The 14,947-nt window shown below is 36.8% G+C and overlaps 1 protein-coding gene across 1 annotated transcript in view; it reads left to right on the top strand.

Annotated features, from left to right (window-relative positions):
* Positions 1-3,956: 3,956 nt before the first annotated feature.
* Positions 3,957-14,947, top strand: part of LOC108755627 — a 12,874-nt gene continuing 1,883 nt past the window's right edge. Inside the window, exons 1-3 of the mRNA XM_018498740.1 lie at positions 3,957-4,039; positions 4,955-5,984; positions 14,232-14,941. Coding sequence (XP_018354242.1) covers positions 3,994-4,039; positions 4,955-5,984; positions 14,232-14,941 — 1,786 coding nt within the window. The 5' untranslated portion in view covers positions 3,957-3,993. The remainder of the gene's footprint in view (positions 4,040-4,954; positions 5,985-14,231; positions 14,942-14,947) is intronic.

The raw sequence follows: 14,947 nt of genomic DNA, 5'->3' as shown, positions 1-14,947 counted from the left end.
TGAGACTCCCTGTCGAAATGAAATTTAAATGATCCGGTGATTTTCACTCGCGGAAGGAAGCGTGACCTTCGACACACCCTGTACACGGCGAGCGCGTGTCGGGCGTGTGTGACCCGCCTTGCTCTCCCGCGTGGCGCGATTAAAAGTTCAACGAACGGCGGGCGATTCGCGGTATAGTTCTCTCCCTTCATTGATCACTGCGTGACGATGAGACGGTTGACGGCGATGAGTCACGAGTTGCAGTGCGTGGAGACGATCCGCCGCTCGGATTGCGTTAATTACCGTCGAGAAAGTACCGTTCGCGCTATATGTATTCGCACGCGAAGCGTAAAGCGCGTGCGTTATTCGCATTGCTCGCCGCCGATTCCGTCGACATTCTTTCTTTCCCAACGGGACTTTTCTAGGAGACGGTCGAGTTGGAGATCCGACCGATTCGCTTCACTCTCAGCTATTAGACGCCACTCTTAGATGTTGGTGGACTTTCGCGGATAGGCGTAAAACTATAATTCATACGGAGAAAGCGCTACGTGCGGACCTACTTTTTTATTTGGAGATAACAAGGGTCTTCATCTTTCTTACATTTCCGACGACGATGTTTATGTTTGTGTAAAACGAACGCAAATTTGTGACCTTTGCTTTAATGCGTCACATTAACATAAATTCTTTCGAATTGCGAAGAACAAGAACAGTGTGGAATGCTTATAACAGTGGTATAATAAGTATTATTGATTGGAAAATTAAAACTGTTGTAATTATTATTTACTAATGTCCGGAACTTAATTTTTAACGGTTGGACTATTACTCGCTAATTTTATAAGTTTTTTTTCTTCGCGCGACACGTTATTAACTCTATTAGCCGTAGAGTTCTACTCGTAATTGATTAGTGTTGCAACTTGTGATTAATAAGCCTGTAAGTGGTGCAGGGAAATAACTCTTTTGTGGTTTGCGCCATTAATACGTTTATGATATTCCAAGAATTATAACGTTAGTTATTATTTAGTATTATGAGTCTCATAGTCTCGCGAAACAAAGATTCTGCTATTGTTTTTAAGCGGGATATCTTCCGTGCGCGCTTTTTAATTTCTCACCTGCTAACAAGGTTCAAGGGCGTTTTCTTAATTTACGTGTAGAAATTATGATTATATTTAACCTTCCGGTAATCGCACCTTTTCGCATCCGACGAGCGCGATGTACACGACGATCTGTCATCAAGGCGGTACGTTTAATCATGTTTTTTTTTTTTTATAACGTTACAGAACGAGAAAATTTTTTCGACGAACCACGGTCTCGTTAAAGTTATGAATGTGGAAAAATATGATATAAATATTTGGAATAAAATTCGATAAAAAGAATAAAAACAGCAGTTTGGGATTCTTTAAAATTTAGAAAAAAGTTGGAACTGTACACTGAAAAAAAGTCTACTAAATTTTATTATATATTTCTTTTAATATAATAATACTAAGTAAATATTTATTACTTACATAAATATTTACTCAATAAAAAGTGATAGTTAAATCAAATTAATAATTTTTGTATTAAATAAATATATGTTTGCATTTAGTAAATATTTACTTAGAACTCTATTTAAACAAATATTTATTAAAATTTAGTTTTTTTACTGTTTCAATTATATCATGATTGATATTTTTCATTAAGGCTCTTGTCCACTTGTCACTATACTATCTCAGAGTGTGACGTCAAAAGCGAGGATCTATAATAAAAATTCTTGCAAACTATATTTGTATAGAAACATTTTTTAATAAAACAACACTTGCAATAGATAGAATAAACTGTTAAAATATACTAAAATTTATTATTTTGAAGACAAATTAAATCATGTTTATTTCTAGATATTATTAATTTGACAATTTTGTCATAGCTGTGAGCATATAGCTGATTTTGTTTGTGGTCATGTATAATTAATTTCCGGACATATGAGTATTCATTAATTAACATAACAAAAGGAGAATTTTCGCTTTTACAAACCGGTTCTATTGATTGTGAATGAATTGTGCCATTAAAATGTATTTTCGTATTAATATAATTCGCCTACTTTATTCCCGCTTCTGACGTCACAATTTAAGACAGTAAAACGATGTAACAAGAACTTTAGATTCATCTGTAATTTTTAATTAAAAACAACGGGTGTTCTTGTTCGTTAAGTTTTCATTAAAAAACGAGTGAAAGATCTTCTTGTACTTGGAATTGAAGACGCTTTCTTTTCAGGAGTACACACGCGAATTAGTTTCCTCACTGTTATTCCGGAGCGTCTTGGCACTTACATAGAGAGTAGACAAGCGGCGGCAAACTATTGTTAATTCGGTTGAACGTGAGCGGAATGACAGAGAGCCGTCGGCCGAGTAATTGTATACAATTACATCATTTGTTTGCTTTCTGGCCGGCCGCGGGTCGTGAGAACGGGGTCTAACTGAGCGTTTAACGGCGACGAATAAATTTGTGTGCACGTCAAGTGAACTCATAACGCCCGTATGTATATATGTGCGTTGACGGTAATTAATCAGTCCGAGCCGACTGCTCTGAAACGGCTGGTCTCGTGGATTCATCGTTCCTTCAGGCTATTTATTGGATTATTTATAGTTTATTTAGGTTTCTATTCGCGGACGTTCGAACGTCGGATATATGACGCTAATTATTATAACTTGTTAATTTTCTCGAAATTATTAACTTGTAGCGCGTGAACGTTAATTAGCTGGAGAACCGGAGCAAAATTAATCTTGTCAGAAAAACGGCAGGTATACAGTCGGAAATATACCAAGGTTATCATGAACTTACAACATCGCTGTATGCTAACGAATTGCGGTGATTATTCAATTGATATACATATATGTATATATCGATATAACAGTGACTTGTTTGCACGACGTGCACTCTTAATTCGCGGTGCGGACATTATTTTGGCAAAATCGGAATACAACAATACATTATTCGTCGCTAGTTTATGAGCTGTAATAAAGAAGTATCGATATGTGGTTTCGCTTCGATTTCCTTCGAAGCCCGCGTGAAGAAAATGAAAAATAAGTTTTCATCAGCTTAGGTAGAATCGTAATTAAGTTATAACGATATCATAGGACATCGTCACCCAAGTAAGAAAAAGTCAAAATAATTTTAATTCTTTGTTTAAATTGACTTTATTTTAACGTCATGCAAGTCAAAATGATAATTTTTGATTACAAAAAATTTGACTGTTTATTGACTTTTTATTAAGAATTTTTTGTTCTTAAAAAAAAAAAAACATTATCAATTCTGTTTCTGAGCTTTACTTGATAGTGGAAAAAAAATACGTTGCAAGTGCGGAGACGCAAGTTATTGATGAATTCGAAAAAGATGTTCAGTACTCGCGTTAACTGAAATGACATTCGATAAAAAAAACCGAACGAGATTTCTCATTCGGACTTCTGATCGATAAGTGAAGAGAGAGAGAAGAAGCTTTGCCACACACTAATAATACAGAGCCGCTTCGAATCTGATATAGAGAGAATCGGTGAAAGCTGGGGAAATTGAAAAATGGCGAAGAAAAGTCAGAACGACTGTTAGGAAAGCTTGACGCATCGACATTGTTGGAAATTAGATGGAAAGTAATTCAATCGTAAACATATCGTGCACGATAAGGCATAATACATATTCCACATGTACAAAGTAATATTGCAAAATATTTAAACGTTGTCATGCATTAAGCATACGCCAGCGTTGACGTCGCAACGATGGGCGATGATACATTAGGTAGTTGCGAAAGAGTAGAAACCGGGTGGTTTATATGTCGTGAAGTTATAAAAAATGAAAGCTGATCGCGTGCGCCGTCATTCTTCGTCGTTGAGTATTGCACATCGCTCACTTATTAGTACCTTGTCGTTAATTGTCGCCAACGATTACGAACACTTATGATGATAATGTTGTCTTCTCTTCCTTGGATCTCAGTCGTTCCTGATGTGGACCAGTTTACGAACGATTTTGCGAATGTGACAAGGTCGCGATATGGCGGGCATACTTTTGCACAACTTTCTTCGGTATATACGGAATGGTGAGTCGATTAGAGAGAGAGAAAGAGAGAGAGGGGGAGAGGAGGGAGGAAAGAGAGACAGAAGACACATTGTTTTATTTTGCGTCCTATAGGAATAAATTTTCCTAAAGCATATTCTTAGGAATAAAAATACGTACGTAAAGAAACGTGTATGTAAAGCAGAAAAACTGAGAGAGAGAGAGAGAGAAGCAGAGAGTTCGTTTTATTTCGCGGTCTATAGCAATAAATTCCCCTGAAGTATGTTCTTAAAAATAAAAATACAGAAACATGCACGTAAAACAGAGAGAGAGTGAGAGAGAGAAAGAGAGAGAGGGATATTAAAGAAACAGCGCAATTAATTAGCGAGTTTAATGTTTGTGGAAGGTTCAAGCGTGGCGATTCTATCTGGTCAATCGTTGAGAGAATGTTCTTTCGGTTTACGACCAAAGATTTCTTGAATAGGTCAGATAAATCTAGGACGGGTTCATAAGATTGTAATAACATACTTCGCTCAGTTAATGTGATGATCTCAGATGACTCTCGAGGTGTAATAGTTCGTTTAAATCAGTAATCACATCAGTCAACGCTTAGAAATCGCGTGAATTAACGATATGTGCACTTTTCTTTTAAACACTTTAACTTATATCGCAAATACTCGCAACGTGGAAATACTTAATACACACAGAAACAGATTAATTCTTAACAAATACGTAGAAAAATGTATTTTTTTATCTAGAATGTGCGTGGGTTATAAAAAAAATTGTAGCTTTCTGATGATATTGGAAGTACTTTAATATATATTTCTTATATTTACTAACTTACTATATTATTTTTTGAACTATTCAATGAGGAAAGATTTGCATCCTTGAACGGTTTAATGTCAATTAATATCACTCGTTTAATATCAATTAACGGAAGCGCTCTTTATCATTGCAGGTGTAAATCGTCACAAGATGGCGTCCAACGAAGACGGCGATCTGATTGATCTTGGAAACGATGTATGTGTGTCGCGGGTCACTGTGGATGACGCGACACCCGAAGAACAAGAGCATCTGTTGGACGTGTGTCCTCCGAAACTGGAGCAGAAACTCTCCCTCACCAAGCAGCAAGAGCGGGTGCTGAACAGTACCGATAATGATGATATCCTGGTGACCCTGGGTCACGATCAAGTGGTACCTATTCGCAAAAGGATCGACGTGGTCTCATCGGACACGATCAAGCGGGTACGTGATATTACTAGGAATCTAGAACCTGTGATACACAGGACCTGTTCGGGCATTAACGAAGAAACTCAGCAGGACACGGTGGATCACGCGACGGTATCGACGAGCTGCGAAAGAACGAGGGAAGCTTCGACATTGAGGCATGAGGATGAAACATATGAGACGCGGGAGATAAACGATGCTTTTGATTTTCTCACTGAGCACGACGACAACGAGGACCAAGTGGAGACGAGCTGCTCCGACCGCGCGAGGAACGAGAACATCGACCCGCATCGCATGATATCTCCCGTGAATCTTTTGATCGGAGGGGAAGAAGACAGGGTCAATTACCCCTTTGAGTCGTCGTCCAGGACCTCGAATGAGGAAGCGAACGGTAGAAGCGATGTGGAGGAGACGAAAGCCGTCACGCCAAGTGAGTACGATGCTCAGCCGGATTCGGTCTACGAATCTCCGCCAAATTCAAACAGGTTTCGCGAGGATAACTCGCCCAAAGATAGAGCCGTTTCTATCGAATCTCGCACGAGGGTCGTTCTCAAGAGACGCGGAGAGGAAAATGTTGCCTTCGAGCGCGGAAGCAAAAGGCGGTCCTTTCAACAGTTTCATCGTAAATCGTGGGCAGAAGGGGCAAACCTAAACTCGGCTTTTACCAATGGGCTTCCTGGTATCGATAGATCCACCAGTCTCAAGGAATATCGCTGCAGACCGCCGATTTCCAATCGTGGGACGTCCAGCTTTCTCACGAGGTATGATTGTTTTCTTCACGAGTATGATTTTCATACTTTTCTCACGCAAGGAGTTTATGCATGAAAAGATTTTTACTGAAGTAAAAAACCTAAAAATTTAAGTAAAAATTTAGGTAAATATAGATCTGAAAATAATTTTGTTTGGATTATCAAAATAATTATACGGGATGCTCAAATTGATTACTAAAATGTTAAAACTTTTTGTTGGATTGTCATTAATGCTTAAATGTTTTACATAATGATTTTGATGCTCGAGTAAAATTATTTTCAAATTTGTATTTTGTAAATTTTTAAGTACTTCAGCAAATCTGTTTTTTTCTGTGTGCTTTACATCAGTAAAAAAAGAAACGGGATTGCTAAACAAACTTTTTGAGAGGATTATATAATGTTGTATAAATTAATAATTTTTAAAAATAAATATTAAAATTCTGAAAACTATTCGTACACACAAAAGAATATTCCTAATGCAACTTTTGTAATGATTGAAAATTAAAGAAAAAATCAAATAAAGGTACTAAATTTTGTGGCAAATAAAAATTCGACAAATCGGTTTTGAAAACTCGACAAATTTGATTGTTCAATTTCTCTCATTAATTCATGTCGATTAGAAAGTAAACGAATATTTGAACCAAACTAAAATCGTGTTTTTTAATTCTTCACTACAAAGCTATTGCGATGTTTTCGTAAGAAGTTCTTTCTATCTTGTCTTCTCGTTCAGCTAAAATCTCATCTGTCTTTGTAGCAACTTCTCACGGTGAGCTCATATCGGTAAACCAACTTGGATATAAGAATTCGCGTAGGTAGACTCGAATGCGTCGGCAGGAAAGCGCACTTTCGTGCCGGAAGTATTTACATAGGCCTAAGCCTAACGAGCGTGCAAACTGTTTCAATTCAGACTTGCTCGACGTGCACATGATGCTTTAGCGACGATGAGAAACGATGTGCGACGCGGGATCTCACGAAGTCGATCGAAAGACACTGACAATGAAAATGCAGATCTTCTTTGACGACCGCGAATACATTACGTATGCCTTACCTTTCAAGCTGTTAGGATAAGTGTAAGCTCGAGAGTTTTAGAGAGCCGCTTTTAGCTGACAGACCTTTACTGGTAAATATCAAAGAAGCAATAGCATTCTAATCCCTGAATTAAATAATATTTATTATTTTTATTTTTCATGTATGTCAAAACGTAAATCAATCCATTTCCATGTAAACGTCGTTTATATTATTATAACATACACATTTGATAAGTAATAAACTAAATTTGTGTTAAATTTTTAACATTTATTCACTTTCTTGAAGTAAATTGTTTAATTTTATTGTTTTAGTAAAATCAATGACGTTAGATAACAATTAGATAAGAACAGTGGCGACCTATAGAAATGATTAAAAATAACTCAAATAATAGGTATAATTTGACGTTATAAATAACAGTGTTTGAAATAGTTGCCACTTGGAATATCACAACATTCGTTAAAAATCACTCTCGATTTTTACATTAAAAGTTTCACGTTGGATCCAGTCGCGCACATTCAAGCGCAATACTTTCTTTTCCTTTTTTTTTTAAATTAAAAATTTGAGAGCCAAGAAACTTTTTAAATTTCAGAAATTTATTCTCTCTGGAGATAGTGAAACTTTCTAACGACTGCTGGATCGCAGAGCGATAGTGTGAATATTCGGAATCTAAACGCAAATGCGTTGCTCTCACTTGAAAAAGAAAAAAAATTATCACGGTTAAGCCGTACAGGTAAATGACATCGTATAAGTATGCATTTTCATGATGATTTCGTGATATGGTGTCGCGAGGCAAGTATTCACGTAAGCACGCGGACATGATGAATTAAGCCCCGTTTCGAATTGAACGAAACGCTTCGGAGGGATGGTATATTACGTATGACATGTGAAAGCGGAAAATTCTGGTCCTCGCGTGCTCGGTACCGCAACAACACATATTATACAAAACGATGAATTAACGATAAATATACCGATATAAGAAGAAAAATAATCGTATTTTTATAGCACTTTAGGTTCTAGAGAGTCGTCGAATTTTTTTTAAATCACCAAAATTTCATTCCAGACTGAAAACGTTTAATCGGATGTCAAATCTGACACTGATTTTGAGACGTTAAAGTATACAGATAGAATTTTTCTGAATTTGTTGTATTATATAAATCAAGTATTTATAGATGTTTGTAATCGCTGATTATAAAATTGAAATTAAAATCACGAAATTTATAAAATGAATTTAACATTGTCAAGAAAATAATTTGTGTATATCTTCAAAATCTTGATTTGTACTTGATTTTATATTTATCGGTTTTCCAAATGATTATGAATTTGTGAGATCATAAAATTTTAAATGACGAATCGAGTATGGCGGACCTAAATTTAAAACGAATAAATAAATCTCCATAAATTTTGCATAAATTAAATTTGAACTTTTGCAATATTTTCGGTCTTTAGTCATTCATTCGCTATTTTTAAATGTGTGATCTTATAGATTTGTGTTGATTTAAAATTTGGAATTAGCGACTTTAAAAATTTATAAACATCAACTTTAGAGCAAAACAATACATATATTAGTAAAAATAATCTATACCTTAATAATGTATATTTAACTATTTTTAATTTTACGATCTTACTATCAGATTTGTAATTAATAACTTCAAAACTTCTTATTGAATTTTGAAAAGAATATTTCGTATTTATTATTAGGGACATGTTATAACTTATCATGGCTTTGCAGACCTCTAAAGGTTAAGCCATATATATTTCCGTTCCTATTTCGTTACGAAATAATGAAATATGAGAATGAAATATCGTTATCTTTGGTAACGAATGAAGAAGCTACTATTATCGTCTACTTTTTCTCGCGCATTGGATTATTTACTAATCACCGCCACCCTATAATGTACCCGTAATTCTCCGTAATTCTCTTCCGTTTGCTCGTTAACGTCGCGTTCCAGGAGCAATTCAACCTTCGCAACAATAGCGAAACAGCCGCTTTTGTTCCACGCGTAGGAAATAATTAATAACAATAGTGTGGTGTGTGGTGCGCGGTGCTGATACCGCTCAAAGAGATCTTTGTCGCCCATTACAATACGAGTGCGATATCGCCATGTGATATGGGCGCGTCAAGAACAGGCACGACCATGTTAGAAAGTTATTTCTCGGATTAATCCGCGAATAAAGTCGCGTCTCTGGCGCCGTAAAGCCTTAAATACGTTGTAATATATTATATGTCTCTTTATCTTATCTTTGTTCTTATCCAGCTTGTCGTACAAGTTGCATCTCCGCCAAGCAATGAAAAGCATTACAGGCAATTGGGACAAGGAATAAGAAATTTCAATTTATAAAAAATGCTGTACATCAGAATGCATGGTTTCTAGGTTGAAATCTGTTATTACCCTGTTCCTATTGTTCGTGGTTTTAATTGTGGTTTAGGCTTAATGCTTATTGGAGATGCAATTCGTAGAACAAGATAAAGTACAAAGAGAGACACACAATAAAATATAAAGGAATAAGTAGAAAAGGAAGGTCTTCTTCTTCTGCAAAGGATAAGAAATCTACGAGCGGAAAATTCATTTATTGAAAATACAAAGATTTCTATGTCACTCATCTCTGACTTTCGAAATAAATTCGATATATAGAACGTGGATAAGTAACGAAGATTCTTAGTATTCATAGATTCTAATTTTAAAATTGTTTTAAGTAATGTTCTCCACTGTTAAATTCATATATTTATAATGTCAAATTATATTCGCGATTTGAGTTATTTTTAATCATTTTGAAAGATCGTCACTCCTCGTATTCAATATGTCATTAATTTAATTGAAATAATAAAATATACAGTTAAATTCAATGCTCCTTGTTGTTTATTATTATTTTGATTTAAGACAATGTATTAAATTCGATCTCAAATTTTGTTTATTATTTATTAAGTGAATACGTTAATTGAACATTGTTTACTTCGTAACTCTACTACAGAAATTAATTAACCACAGAAATGGATTGATTTACACTGACGCACATGGAAGTTAAAAATAACAAAATGTTACTTTTTTAACTCAAGAGATTGGATTGCTATTCCCCTTTAATATCTAACAATGTAAAATGTTATACGGCTCTGTAATTCATTTGTGTTTATCCGCAGACTGATCTTAAGACGAAATTACATAGATATAAGACTTTAAATATTGTTAATGTTTACACCAAGTTTTCGCTTTGAAAAATGCATTTAAACTACAGCTCAGTTTATTATAATTATAATTACAAGACAGATTTATTGCGCTGATTTAACACTTGAATAATCCTATATCGTGTTTTGTTTGAAAATCTGAGTTCAACTTTGTTTCATTTCTTTTTTTAAATCTTAAATTCTGAAATCTGTTCTGCCGATTACAACGTAAAATTGTATCAGCGGCAATTATTTTGTACAAAAATATGTTTTTTTGGGCCACTGAAGGGTCGATATGGCGGCGATATCGTTACCGACAGACAGACTCGCTGGAAAAGGGCACGACCGCGTTTAGAAAGTCGGTCCGCGGATTGATACGCGACCGCCGCGGGCGCTACGAAAGCAGTCGGGTCATCGAGCGCACGAACGTTATGCGGCCTCACCTCTCTCGCAGACATGCGGGATTTGAACAACAAATTTCTGTTGTTATATTGGCGAAACACTTCCCACGCGCGATTCACAATAAGGTGAGAGCCGCGCCATGTCGGTCGGACATTACGCATCCGGAAAGCCGCGTCGCAGTTATGCGCACTGCTTTGTGACGAAATCCCTCAATGCTTCGCTGCATGTCCACGATGCGAGGCAGTTTTTAAATGAAAAAAAAAAAAAAAAAAAAATCTACGATTCACAGTCAGAGAAACTCGGAGTTAGCTCAATGTGAGATTGGTGGGATAGAAAAAAAAAAAAATACAATTAAGGTGTTGCGTAAATCGTCCATAGAATTTGCTTACGGATATTTAGAGTGCGAAATCACGTTTGTTCGCATTTCAATTTTCTATCTCGTAAATAATTTAAATTTACATTTTTCGGCAATTTTCGGGCGATGCTGAGATATCCGAAATTATTAAGCTTCCATGGCACGTAATGTTGCTAAACAATTTACTAAATCCAAAGTCTTATTGCTAGAGATTCTGAATTACTACGTGCTTTCGGCGTACCAAATTAGATATAGGAACATAGAGAGAAGAAAGTAGAGTAGGCAAAGATTATAGCCGAAATTTTTTGCTTAAACAAAGAGAATAAATTCTATAAGCACAAAAATATGCCATTTGTAGAGAAAATTATCTCGACAGTGGTAAATATTTATTTATATTTATAGTAAATATTTTCTGAAAGACAACATTACAACGCGCAAAGAAAAAGTTTTATTGAGATTGTTTGTGTTTCAAACATTCGACACTGTGTTCGAATAAATATTTTTGGCACATCGCTGTTTCTTTTTTATACTGTTTTTTATATTTTTTATTGAAATAAAAGAGCATAATATATTAAAATTACTTGTTTTTATTCTTTATATTCAAAATGTTAGATATTCAAAACTCGACATTAGCAAACTTTTTTTAAATATTAAAACATCATCTTTCTCAAAATATTTATTAATAATATAAATAAATATTTAATTAAATGCAAATAAATTTATTATTGACATCATTGTTGAAATTATTTCGTATTAATATCATCATCTTCCAAAAATAAGCGAAATTATTGGCCAACTCAATATTAATGTTATCTTTATTTGTGTTATTTGAGAAATCATTTTAATCTTTAGAAAACACCTTAAAATCCTGACTTTGCTATTATAAAGTTGGCATACATTTTAATGCATTAATAAATTTACATTGTATAATGACAAATTTTTATATACTCAACTTCAATTAAATATAGATACACTGTAAAAAATAAAATGTTAATTTTAACTTAAAAAAGTATAATGGACTTTCTGGGACATGCAAATTGAAATATTAAAATAATAAAACACAAATAATAAACACAAAAATGTTAATTTTAACATTTTTGCATATCTCAGAAAATCCACTGTACGTCTTTAAGTTAAAATTAACATATTTTTTGCAGTGAAAGAGCATCGACACGTAGTCAGAATCTATTTTTGATATATTTCTAGGAACGTGAGGTCCTACCCGTGAAACAAATTCCTTGAATATATGCATATTTAAATAATCTACTTTGATAAAATGTACGCGCGCGTTATGTAAAGGAAAAAGAAAAAAGATATATATATATACAGCGCCAGTCACACTTTCTCATAATTTTCCCCTCTCTTTCCTCGAGAGACCTGAATCATCTGCTGTAATCTACTCTAACCACTATCTTCCCTCCATCCCCCGGCCGCACACCTGCGAGCAACTCAATGTTCTATGTTTCGAGGAGGTACGAGGAGAAATTACCGAGCTTCTCCACCCACATTCCTACGATTATCCTCCCACAATTCGTAATCGCGCGACGTTCCCCGCCGACGGTAGATGATAGAAGCCACGCGGGCGGACGCGATGCGGCCAGGTTCATGCTCGGTTCATGCTCTCACACACGTGTAGGGTGGCACGATTCCTATCCTGTTATCCTTCGTCGTCTAGGTGGTCGACGTCGAGACCCGGGACGGATGTGGGGTGCAAGCCGGGAGAACCCACGGGGGATCGTCGTAGAGGAATGCATTCTGGCGCGCAACGTTGGGTGCGTCGCGCGGACTTAGGTGGTCGCTCACAGGCGTTACGCTTCATACCGGAAGTCACGGTAGACGGTATACGGGGGTCGTGTGCGCGAGCCGTGGAACCCGCATCAAGGTGACATTTCTTCTTCCTCTCGTCTATCCTTCCGTGACGCTTTTGAACCCCTCGAAGCGGCACGTGCTACTCTCGAGGAACAAGGAGTTTCCGTTCAGGAAGTCCCTGCTTGAAGTAATCTCTTCCTTTTCGACTGTTCTCGGCACGCGTTGCACTGTTATCATTGATTTCCATCGAGCCTCGAGGAAAGAGAGATGCGTGCGGATTGAAACTCTATATTAATAAAAGTAACGCAAAAGTCCATCATATTGAACCTAATAAGCATATCATATTAAAGAATTACTATAATACCTATTTCTACCAATGTGTAGTTTAATCTGAATTTCGGTTCAACGAACTCTTGATTTTTAAGAATAAGAAAAAGAAGAGTAAGTTGAACAGATTAAAGTAAATAAATTTATATTGGTAGAAACGAACATAAGTAGTTATTGGACGGTAAAATAATTAGGTCCAAGATGATCGAGGTTAATAGAAAAACGCAGTAGGAAAACAGCCAATGGGAAGATGCGGTTATCGGCAAAAGAAATAGTAGCGCTACTTTTATCAATTTAAAGTTTTAATGTGGACATGTAAAATCGAAGAAAACAAAATCGGGTTCATTGACCTGCTGCGCTTTAATACGAAAATTTTTCGAGTTTAGTGAGAAAAGCGGAGAAAACCTGTTGCTTCTCCCCACGTGAAAAAGAGATTGTTCGAATTTTTTACGTGAAAGACAATTTGAAGAGAAAAACGTTGCCTGTAAGAAATCGATTGGCTATTAATGGTTATGTTCAGCAGGAAAAAAACTTTTTTTGCAAATATGTGAGGTTTTTCAATATGATTGGTTTATGCATTTAAAGGCAATGAGAAACTAAGGAAAGAAAAGGCACTTTTTCTACTGAACGCAGCTAATATTATTAATTTAAATAATCAAGAAAAATTATTTCTGAAATTAATTTCTAATAATATCTAAAATTTAAACAATTATAATACGAAATTGGATCGATGAGAATAAATCTAATTAAGTACGAGAAATCCTATTTTCGGTTAAAGCGGATTTTAGATTAAATATTTCGGTATTGGGTTAAATATATGAATTCTTAGGTACTAGATATTAAATATTTTAATTTATATTAAGTACACACTCAATTCTGCAAATTACGCGCCGAAATCTTTTTCAGTTTTGAAACACAATTATAAACTAAAAAATTTAAGCTAAATGAACTCTAAAATATTTTGTTATATGTTTGAATTAACAAATATTTGCTTGTCAGTACGCTGCACTTAATGAAATCAAATAATAATATCTTTTTGAAACAGCAACCTTTTTCTCAGTGTATTACTACAAAAGAAAGCTGTTTCACCAGTATTCGGATTAATCGTTGTGGAAGTGACGATACCCGCATCGTTCAACCCGGTAAAGATTAAACCCGCATTTTTCTGTGCTTGCAGACAACCGCCGGAAGTAGAATCAGCGATCAAACCGAGCGAGGACGTTTGCTCGGAAGGTTCCGAGGTGGATTGGTCGTGGCTCGAAGAAGTGGAGTACCTGCGAACCGCGGAGTCGCTCGCGACCGCCGGTGAACGTGGTGAACAGGGTGGGAGGGTGAGCGCCGTCCCCACCAACGGAAGCGCGGGGCGCAGGCGCGCCTCCGAGCATCGCGAAACGGCGATGGGCCGCAGTGTCGCGATGTCCGTCACCGCGACGGCAAAGTCCCTAGCAGGTGGTGGCTCGCGGTGGCCAACCTCCAGTGGCGCGCTTCTCCTCGATCGTCAAAACAACAATAACAACAATCGTCGCAGTAGTGGAAGGCACCGTCGGTATCGCAACGGTAATAATAACAATAACGACGGTGAGGATGACGATGACGAGGCGGCCGCGGCCGCGCGTTGCAACGCTACGAACGAAGCGGTCGATCGTGAAAATCGCGACGGCGCGACGACGACGGTGACCGTCGCGGCCGTCGCCGCCACCGCGAATTCGTGGATGCGCGCATCCATGCGGCGTCTGCGTCATCTGCGATTACCCGAGGGTGCCCAACGCGCCAACGTCGGCGGTAACGAGCCGGCGGCCAATCGGCGCGCCGCGATCGTCTCGGCGCCGAATTCGTTGCCGGATATCGCCCTGATCGCGCCGGAGATCCTCGCCGCGCAGACCAATGGTAGCG

The sequence above is a fragment of the Trachymyrmex septentrionalis genome, unplaced genomic scaffold (genome assembly GCF_001594115.1).
Source record: "Trachymyrmex septentrionalis isolate Tsep2-gDNA-1 unplaced genomic scaffold, Tsep1.0 scaffold9, whole genome shotgun sequence".
In the NCBI taxonomy this organism is placed as follows: Eukaryota; Metazoa; Arthropoda; class Insecta; order Hymenoptera; family Formicidae; genus Trachymyrmex; species Trachymyrmex septentrionalis.
Note: the sequence above shows the minus strand (reverse complement) of the source record. Positions and strands in the feature narration are given on the sequence as shown.